This window comes from Falco biarmicus, chromosome W, assembly GCF_023638135.1.
Source record: "Falco biarmicus isolate bFalBia1 chromosome W, bFalBia1.pri, whole genome shotgun sequence".
Lineage (NCBI taxonomy): Eukaryota > Metazoa > Chordata > Aves > Falconiformes > Falconidae > Falco > Falco biarmicus.
This window is the reverse complement of record NC_079310.1, coordinates 22,798,462-22,809,150: the sequence shown is the minus strand read 5'-3', so window position 1 is coordinate 22,809,150 and position 10,689 is coordinate 22,798,462. Positions and strand designations below refer to the sequence as shown.

Below are 10,689 nucleotides of genomic sequence, written 5' to 3'. Positions count from 1 at the left end.
AGCCTGGGGCGGTAGCGTAAGCGTGAAGGGAGGCCAGGGCAGGGGGCGATCCGCGTTGGCCCCGCCCTTGTAACGACTCCTTGGGAAAGCGGAGGGAAGACAGTTTTTTTTCCCCCTCCCCTCTTGCAGGGGGACCCTGGCGCCCGAACTCGTAGTCCCGTCTGCACGGAGCGAGGGCGCCCGCTACCCTGTGAGCCCCAGCCGGCACGGGAAGAACTGCTGCCCGCCCAGAAACACCTCCAGGGAGCAGTCGATTTCGCTGCTAGAGAGTCCACATGCTAGGTCGCTCTGGCAGGCGCCGCGCGCTCCTCTGTCGTCAGGCCCGCCTCTCCGGCTGTGTGTGGCACTGCCGCGAGTGGAGCATTTGTGCCGGCTCCGCCATGATGAACAGTGGAGGGATCGGGGTGCCGCTTGGCTTCCCCTTGGGCCCCACGTCTGTCATCCAGGTCACGAACCTGTCCTCGGCAGTGACCAGTGAGCAGATGCGGACTCTCTTTGGCTTCCTGGGAGATATCGAGGAGCTGCGCCTCTATCCACCAGAGTAAGTAGGGTCTATGCCGGCCTCCGGAGCGATGGAGACTTGGGACGAGGAAAAGGCCTAGAGGGGTCGAGAAGATGGAGAGAAGGGAAGAGGCAGAATGCCTTATGTACCATCTTGAGTGTGGGCATCAGAGTCTCCCGCAGAGGGAGGGGGGGGGTCACGTGGTGCAATCTCTTTGTATGGAGCAGGAGGGTTTGGGGAAAGGGGCTTTGCCCGGACCTAAAGATGGCGGGCCCCAGTCCGGAGGAGGGGAGCAGCCACGGTATCTGCGGAGCGGTCTGTAGACATACGGCCGGTTTTGTGTTCTTGTGGTGGTAGCTGCCGGTACTGAGTCATAGCCTAAAGGTTTGGCGAGAAGCGTGCTTATAGGCTTCCCCAGTGCAGATCTCGTTTTCCCCTTTTTCCCCTCTTTTCTGTGGCCCATGTTTCTCTTCGCTCGGAGTCATCCCAAGTGGAGGGGGGTTGGGCGGGAGTGTCCTAGGCTCGACTCCCACCCGGCTGGCTGCTAGGCCGCGCCGCCTGGGCGATGCGTGCTGGCGGGACCAACCCTTTTTGTTCGAAGGGCTCTTTTCCCCTTTGAGAAAGGGCCGCTCGAGCCGAAGCTGGCATGGCCGTTAACAGAGGAACCTGCCCTGTGCTCAGAAATGTCCCCGATAAGACGTTTGCAGTAAATTAAAGTTATTAATGGATATTACACATTTCTTTAAATTGTAGCTGTCCTCATTATGTTATCTGTATGCGAGGGAACCGCTCAAATGGGAGATAATATAGTTATTTTTGTGAACCTTAGTGTTCCTTCCAAGCAGATGGTGGCCAACAGAACAGGGGAGGGAAAGAAATAATTTTTTCTTAATGCATCTGTTGTATTAGGAAGTGGATGACAGACGTGCCCTTTCAAACAATTTTTTCTTTTTTCCTTATGAAGATTATATAGGAATAGCAGAAAGGGGCAGGGGGAGTCATTCACATCAATACCTCAATTTTAATACAAAGATGACAGAGGAGTAATTTTTTTTTAAGCTAAATAGCAAAAAAGTTGTTGTTTGTCCATTTTTATCTGTTAGTGGATTATACTTGGCTAGGTTTGAATGAGGACCATTCAGAAAAATGTGATTTAATATGTATGTAAAGTATATGTAGTAGGCATCCGTTCATGTAAAGATAAAACAATCTTACCAAGTTTTAAACACTCTAATAGATTTATGGTGGGTTTTGTTTTCTACGTTTTTACTTTGGACTTGTTCCACCATACACTTAATACACTTGTTTACTGCTGACAATGTATTTTTTGTTATAGCTGTTGCTCTTATTTTTCACTAAGTTATATAGCAGATTTTGAGGCAAATAGGTATTTTCTTGACATTCATATGCAAATAATCTTTGTGCCTATGTATAAAATTTTGCCAGTCTGTATACAAATAACATTAAAATCCAGTACCATAGCAGGGTTTGGCTTGGAAACGTCAAGGTTATAATGCAGTAAACATTGATTCTAAATGATTAATTTAGTTTTCAGAAATAGGATGTGGGACTGTGATTATCTGTTTTACTCTTGGTTTTATTTATAATTTTAATGCATAACTTTTAGAAATATGCATTTCCTTGACAGATAGTTCTGGACACTTGACCTGACTTTGAAATTACTACCTTTGAAAAAAAATGAAGTATTTAAATCTAACGCCCTTCTTGTGTAGCAGTAAAAACATGTTTCCTATTGGCTCTCTGAAAATACATTTTAATAATATTATAAGTTCAGAAAATAGCATTTCATTGACAAGTGCACAGGTAACAAAGGTATCCTAAGCAAAAAGATGCTACAATAGATGTCTGCAATTTCTTAAAATTATTTTCTGCTCCTATTTTTTCCTTAGGTATCTAATGATTTAAGGCTTAGATTTTTTTAAAAAATAAATTCTTTCTTTTAATTAAAAAGGAAGTTTGCTTCTTACATTAGAGTCAACATCAGACAAAAATTCATGTAATCCCATTTCTGTAAGCAATCCAAATTTCCAATGTATTCTAGAGCATGAATTTTGTTACCTTCATGGAACAGCAGAAAACTTGCTTTTCAGTCAGATTTCTAGCTGAAAAACATAATTCAGTAAATTAAATTAGTGAATTACAGGTCTTGTGGATATTGACTACTAAACTACAAATATTAATGCACTCTTTTAAATTTATTTCATGCTGAGGCATAAGAGGAAGGTGTCATGGTAGCTTTCAGTTCCAGAATATTTGTGTTACCAAAGTTAAGTGAAAGTTTTCACTGAGATTGGGACCCCATTTGCTAGCCTTTGTACAGAAGCACATAGTTAAAAAAATAAAGACAACAGTTCTTGTTTCAAGAATAATATATAGTATTAATATTAAAAGAGTATTATCCTAACTTTTTTATAGATAACTTTATTTCATCACATCACTTTATGTTTTGTGTAGAATTGTAACCTATTTTCTCTCTAATTCTGTATTGCAAATATTCAGTGTACAGACAAAATATTTTTATGTAGTCAAGCATGAGTTTGCAGAGCAGAGTAAAGTTGTGTTCTCTTCTGTATGCATCATCTCATGTATAAAAAAAAAGGGGGGGGCATTCAAATTAAGAGATTTACTATAGTATTTAATCCCATTGCCTTTGCTGGGCATGTTTATTTCTAATGAATATGAACTTGTAGTTCTGTTGATGCTCAACAGTAAACAGACTAGATGTATGTATATGTACATGCATATACACATTTTATAAAGCATATAAATGTCCATTTTTCTAATCCAGAATTATGGTCTTTCCAAATAAAAAGTATAAATTATTCTTTACCTCTTTCAAGTCAGTCATGTTTGTTAGCCTTCTCCTTTTTCCTTTAATCTGCTGAAGTCTAATCCATAAAATCTGATTGTATTAAATACTAAATTTTTTTAATAATAAAAACACTTTTTTTTTTTAAATAGGAAATAAATCTCAGTCTGGTATGTGTGATTTAACTTGGTCAAGGACACGGACAAGGACATTTTGGAGGACTGCTCTTGATAATTTAATTTATTTTTGAAATATTTTTCCCATTCTTGGAAGATGCAGCATTACATGTTAGCATTGGTTGTTTTTTTTCTTCCTAATCCTCTGATATTTTGGTCTGTCAGAACATTCCAAGAGGTTTGTAGAAATGGTGGATTTGATCAGGTGATCATTTCAACCTTATAGGACACTCCTTTGATGAGTGTTATACTTTAATTCATTTTGCAGCACTACTCCAACTTGAATGAAAAAAATAAAAAGATAACGTTTATGACTTACTGGGGAGTGAGGATGATGTATCTGTCACCTATAGGCTCTTCAATGATTGTAGAACAAAATATAGGGCTATGCTATGGTTGTCTGAACTTGCATTATGAGAGAGAAGAGTTCTTTTTTATCCATTTTCTAAATTTCTCCAGTCTCCTGTCATTAACATGTCCCTTGGTTTTATAGGGTGAAACAGAGGATTTCTTTAAAAAACTAACAGGAAGTCTCAATTGTTGAATATAATGACTTACAGATTACATTAAATAGCATATTAATGTTAGATTAGTTCACTTAAAGTTCTTGTAAGCATGCAAAATGTGGAGGGGAAGAGAGAGAAACCACATCAGTTTCTTAATGTGTTAAATAAAATGCAGGTTCTTTAAGATGACTCTTTGGTATTCCGAGTGAGCTTCCTGAACCTAGTGACTTTTCCCAGCAATTAATATCTTAAGACTGTGATTTTAAAGTAGCAGTTTCTGTTAGGGTCCTTTATTTTGTATACTGAATTTTTTGGGAGGACTTTTATGAATGTTGAGTTAAATCACACTATGCTCTTTGGTAGTTTGTCACTTCATGCTTTATCTTCATTCATCAAAGCCCTTCAGTTTTTTCAGTCACTGCTAAACAGGTATCCCTTTAAGAAGGATGGATTTCATACCTGTCATGTTCCTGAAAGCCTAGTTCTCCGTGAAGAAGTGTCTATCTTGTGTATTAGAGGTTTTCACGCTTTATTCAGATGGCAGTAAATACTACTTTATTATTATTGTTATTTTCCAAAGAGGCCTGTGTGAACTGTGAGTAGTCCACTTTCAGGTTCAGTGTTGAGGGCATTGGAAACTCTTGGCACTGAAGAAATCGTTTCCATATGGTCATCATCCTGATTTTAGCTACTTGTCAGTGAGGCTTCATTTGCACTGAAAGCAATATTTCTTTTTATTGAAAAACCATTAACATGAATCATCTTTCAGTGAGTCAGAATGATTGTTACTGGTAGCTGTATGTATTTACCTATTTTCTTACGAGAATATTCTAAATTTGACTTGATTGTACAGCTATATACTGTTCTGCTCTCTGGAAGGCTTTCCACTGAAACTTTAATTAAAAATTGAAAGCATGTATTTGATGAATAACATCAGTAAACAAGTGTAACTTATGTGGAGGTGGGAAAAGAGGTAGTACGGTTTGTTTGTTTTAAGAGAATTTGGATTAAAAAAAAAAGTAATTTGTATTTGGTTATCAAATCTTAGAGACTGGCTGAGTTTGTTTTATCATGCTGCAACTGTGTGCTGTATTGTTTTAAAACTGGTGTCAAAACTTGCCCAAGAAACTTTGATTTAATGAGATTTTTAACCCTTTCGTTTTAAGACTTGTCTCAAAGGCTCCTGTAGGTGGCTTTCAGTGCTCAAAGACCCCTTTTTATTCCATTTCATTACAATTGCCAAGCATTTTGGTCACCTCTTCTTCCCCTGTCCCATAAACAGAGCTTTAGCCTTGAGAAGGATATTCAGAGAATCTGTGCTTCTTTTTTTTTTTTTTTTTTTTAACCAACTGCTCGGAAATGAAAGTAAGGGATGGTTGTAAAATCCTTTCAGAAAACAGGATTTCTGTGTTGTTGAGGTTTTTAATTTACTTGTACGTTTAGTATTTTCCCTTTTGCTTTCATCTTGATGAAAATAGGATGACTGAATTGCAGGTTTCTAATTTTACCAAATGAGATCTGTTTTCTTCCTGAAGCTAAAGACTTAAATATCATAAAGAAAAGTTAAAGGTGTATATGGATGTGACTGAAAATTATGGTCAGGGTGAAACAGTCAACAAGAACAGAAAATAATATTACAGTCACAGCCTGTGTAAGAGAATTAGTTTATTTAATAATTATTAGTTGTTACTATGTCAGGGCCTTGGTGTGGATTTGCAACTTCTGCGTAGAAGAGGGTGGCTTTAGTGGGGCTTTGCTGTCAACTATAGTGATATTTTGTAATCAAAGTCTGAGGAAAAACTCCTGAAGTTTTGAATATCTGTGTATGGTCCTGATTTGGCTAGAGATCTGAATCTCCATGTTGATAATGGAGAATTACTGTCACTGTTTAACAAATGCTTCTTGGTTTGCCATTTGCAAAACTTTAAGTGCTTATTGAGATTTCTCAAGTGGGAATACACAGAGGCCATTAAGGAGGTAGGAGGGAGGCATTCTGCAAGCCTGTACGTGCAAAAGATTTCTGAGAAACCACGCTTGTGTGGTGATGCCAGGAGCATGAGAGGGTATGTTGTGTTCCCTGCTTTGTAGAATATTTTCTGAAACTCTTTGCTGCATGTTTTTTTTCCTTCTTTTAATCAGCCTAAAGTTACTTACACTTAGACTTACAAAACATGTTGTCCAAGAAGGTATTAATTTGATACCTTTCTGTTGGCTGTTTAAATAGACTTTTGTGTGAAGATGTAGTATGGCTTTTTTTTCTCACAGTTCTGAACAAGTCTGAGACCAGTCTTTATAGATCGCTTTTAGTTTGCAGTACAGTTGAAATCTGAAGCTGGTTTTCAGGGTGTGACAGGTCTTTTGCCTTGGGTACGTACTTCGGTATGCCAACTACTCATACAGCTATAGAATTGTTTTTCTGCACACTAGGAGACCAGCAACGTCTGTAATCAGATTCTTAGTCCCAGTCATGCTTTTGCATTACACTTGTTACCCAGTTGAAGTCTGTGTTCCAGGGAAGCCTTCAAAATTACAGTTGTAGTGATGAGCCTTCAAATGTGGCCGTAAGAGGATTTTTGAACAGTTAAATATTGAAAAGCTTTATTGAGCAACAATTAAATTTTTGCAGAATGAATTGTTTGTAAGCAGGGAGGCATAAACTGTCTGCATTGGGTGTTGAAAGCCCTGCTATAATACTGATTGCTTCTAGATGTTCTGGAGTAGTCTTGGAGGCTAGTACATGAGGTTTTTTTTAGTCATCGTTATATCCTGCAGTGACTGCAGTATAGATAAGGCCTTTGAGATAAAACACACAGAGCCTTATTTAAATGTGATCTGCACAATTATTCCTGAACATCTTATTTTGATAGATTATTCATTTCTGTTGTTGTCTCCACCACTACCCTGAGAAAATTTAGACCCTTAAAGGGATGTTTTGTCACCTTTTATTTGATTTTTCACCATAGCTTTCCGAGTAGGTCATTCTTATGATTTTGGTTGGTGGTTGTTCTGTTGGGAGATGGGGGTTACTGTCTCCCTACAAAGGAAAACAAAAATGGCAGAAACATCTGAATACTATTCAGATCTTTATTTCCTTTTTGAGTTTTCTTGGTTTCCTAAAGAAACTGCATTATAGTAACTTTAAATCAGAGATGTAGGACTTTCTTTTTTGTAACCCTAGGAAGAAGACTATGACTCTACCTCATTTCAGCATCAGAAAAGATTGGCAGAAAAAAATGGAACAAACAGAATTAAAACAGAATAGGACTTTTCTGTTTTAAGAAAGGCTTATGAAGCCTACTGGGGAAGTTTGAGGCCTACATTGTAAAAGGAGAGGACTCAATCACTGTAAAACCTTTTAGAATTTTTTTTTGTTCTTGATCATCTCCCTTGATGTAGATGCAGCATTGATGTTTTTTTAGCAGAGGTGGTCTCCTTATAAGAGAATTTCTCCTCTTTATCACTTCTCCAGTGAACTGAATGATTAGCTTAACCTTCAGAAAACATTTTGTACCAAGACTTCTTTTTAGAGTCTTGTTGCAGCAGTGTTCTGATGTTAATATTTTTTAACATACTTTCCATATAGCTTTTGTGATTGAAGTCCGGGGGGGAAATATTATAAATACACTTGTCATAGCCGGCTCTATAGATGTTGAAATTTATAAGGATCATTTATTGAGCCTGGAACTGTCTGGAACAGAATGATGTTTTTGAGTTAGCAATGAAAACAAAAAAGGAAAAAGCCAAGAGATATTAGAAGTCTGGACCACAGAATCTTCACTGGAGATGCTTCAGCCATTTGGGTTGTAACACTGGCATGTGTATTTAAAAACAAACAAATCACAAACAAAAATAAAAAACCCAAAACATTTTCCTCCCCAAACCCAGGCACACAGACCCCACCCCCCAAACCTAAAGAAACAAAAAAACCTGTGGCCATTAAAAAAAAAAATAAATCTTTGCAGTGAGCAAAGTCTGGCTCTTCAGAATATGTAAGATTACAAGTTGTATGCAAACATTTCTGTTGAGTACTGAGAAAGTCATGGCTCTTTGTCAGCTCTGATAGAAAGTGTTCTGAACCAAGACCTTAGAGATGGCTCAAAAGCCATTTTATATGTTTATTTCCTTCCTGAACGTGAAAGCTTGGAACTGTGAAAACATTGTCCACTACAGACAAACTAAAAGGACAGAAGTAATGTAGTCATCTTGCTATTGCAAGAATTTAGAATATTTTCTAAATTCTACGAGGTTGACTTTCATATTTATGTTTCTCCCTCTCTCTGTTCTTTTTTGCTTCTTCAATGTCTCTGTTTTCACATAATTTTCCATCATAAATGTTTCTAACTGCTGTTCTGAGGTTGACTGGTGCTCTAGATATTTTACATAGATGTTACCTTTCTAGTAACCAGAAATGTACAGATCTGCCTGCCTCAGACCAAGTTGATGGTTAATTTATGCAATTAATATGATGAAATAATGTGTCTAAAACTTCTGAGTTTGTATTTAAATACTAAAGCCTAATTAATTCCATACAACAACTTTGGGAGTATTTGCTTGGAATTTGAGGGACTAAAAGATGGATTGGACTAAACCTGAACTGCTTCTGGTTCTTCCAGAACATTGACAAGTGTTTCAGTTGAGGGAGGGTCAGGATTAAACAGTTCATGCAGTATATTTTCCATTTTTTACTACTTTGCTAGAAGACAGGTGTTTTTTTCAAATGGAACTTGCAGATGTTTCAACGATGTCCTATTGGATGTGTCCTGTTCTCTCTTTGGAGGGTTCACCTGTACTTACTTCATATGAATAAATAAACTGCTTGTATAAAGAGTATAACCTTGACTAGGGTATAAATTTTTTTTTTAAAGCAAACTTTTTTATTTTTGATCAAGATTACAAACTCTATGTATTATGCTTTCTGATGTCTCTGGTGTACTTCCTAATGGAAAAGCAAATTACCCAACAATATGTATTTTGAATTTTCTTCCTTATTCTAGCCTAATAGTGAATTCTTCCTACCTCCTCCAGTGTTATCCTGTACTACACTATGCCAAACTAAGGCAGATGTTAAAAAGGATTTTTGTTACATTAGTGAACTAAGACCTGACATTTGAAAGAACTCAAGAACTGCTTTTATCTTAATATGAACTAACAAAACTTCTTTCATGAAGGCCTAAGAAAGAGTATCAGTTAATATGGGCTAATATCTGAAGGGCCCACTAAAAAAATGACTGGATTTATTGTTTGACTTTCTTAAACAAGGATTATTTGGAGGATGAAAGATAAACTATAAATTATTTACTTGACAAATGTGTTGAGTAAATGTGCTACTTACAATAGTAATTTGGAATGTACTGGTGAATGTTGTTTAGCAAGATTTGTAAAGAAAATCAGCCTTGTTAATTTGGGATTTTGGCTGCTGTAGGTTTCCATTAAAAAGGAGGAGGGGCTGTGCTATGCTTTTTTTAGTGACATAGTAGGCAAATGAATAAATTTCTATACTCTTGTCTTTTGGGTAATGTGGGAGAGGAGGATAGAGAATGTCTGATCATTACTGATGGCAGATAAGAGAACAACTGGATCTTATGAAGGAAAGTAAGAAAGAAAAACATGGTTATCTAGCCAAAAGAGTTTTTGCATGCTTGTAGGGATATATAGCTATGTAACTGCATGAATGGTTTCTGCCCTGAGACTGGTGAAACATAAATCTGGAATTTTTATCGGGGCTCAGAGATATAAATATGACCTTCTCTGTACAATAACGTCTCTGGTTGTACCACAACCAGAGTCCATGCGTTCATACACCACAGGGTAACTTTTCCAGGAAGTCTAATTTATTATTATTTTTTAAATTAAGAAATAATAGTTGAAAATACATGCATACACTTTTTTAATATGGCTAATTGATTTCCACCCCCCCTTTTATCTTGCAGCAACGCACCTCTTGCTTTTTCCTCCAAAGTATGTTATATTAAGTTTCGTGAAGCATCAAGTGTCGGTGTGGCCCAGCATCTAACAAACACGGTTTTTATTGACAGAGCTTTGATAGTTGTGCCCTGCGCAGAAGGTTAGTGTTTTAGACATTCTTCTGTAATGTTGGTCTTTGTCCTGTCTGCTAATTGTTTTAAGCTTCCTATGTAAGGAGGTGCTGCTCTGTTATTTTATTACTTTTAAAAAAAACACCCAAAATTGAAAATTGAATGAAGAAACCCAATTATATAGATTTAATTGAAATTCAGTATTAGAAAAAAATAGTGGATTGAAATAGGATAATTCCATTTTCCATACTTATTACATATTTTTTGGGGAAAAGAAGGTAAAATAATTCCCTTCAATATGGTTTATGTTGGCAAGCTTATTCCCACACAAAGTTCTCACTGAAGTCAATGGAACGCTGAAAAGATTAGGCAATTTCCTGGTACCGATAACACTGCAGTTTGGATCTTAATGTGTTGCTGTTGGTGTGTGATTTTTGGTGTTTTATTGGTTTTGTTAATTTTTTTTGTGTTGGGTGGGTTTTTTTTGTTTAAGATACTAATTTTCTGATTTTGAGTTTGGGGTTTTTTGACTAAATCCCATTGTCTTTTAGACATGTGATATGCATTTGACCATTTTAGATTCATCTAATTAAAATATTTTGCAGTTGTGGTGACAGTTACTGTTTGAATATAAATGTTT

At 37.0% G+C, this 10,689-nt stretch overlaps 1 protein-coding gene across 10 annotated transcripts in view; it reads left to right on the top strand.

Moving 5' to 3' along the window:
* Positions 1-308: 308 nt before the first annotated feature.
* Positions 309-10,689, top strand: part of LOC130142017 (splicing regulatory glutamine/lysine-rich protein 1-like) — an 83,008-nt gene continuing 72,627 nt past the window's right edge. For 6 of the 10 annotated variants that reach the window (XR_008819265.1, XR_008819262.1, XR_008819264.1 and 3 more), the window contains exons 1-2: positions 312-541; positions 9,945-10,078. Coding sequence is in view for 4 of the 10 variants with exons in the window: in XM_056323411.1 (XP_056179386.1) it covers positions 381-541; positions 9,945-10,078 (295 nt within the window). In the remaining 6 variants the exon portion in view is untranslated. Of the gene's footprint in view, positions 542-9,944; positions 10,079-10,689 lie in introns of all 10 variants that reach the window. The other 4 variants (XM_056323408.1, XM_056323409.1, XM_056323407.1 and 1 more) reach the window with 4 other exon arrangements.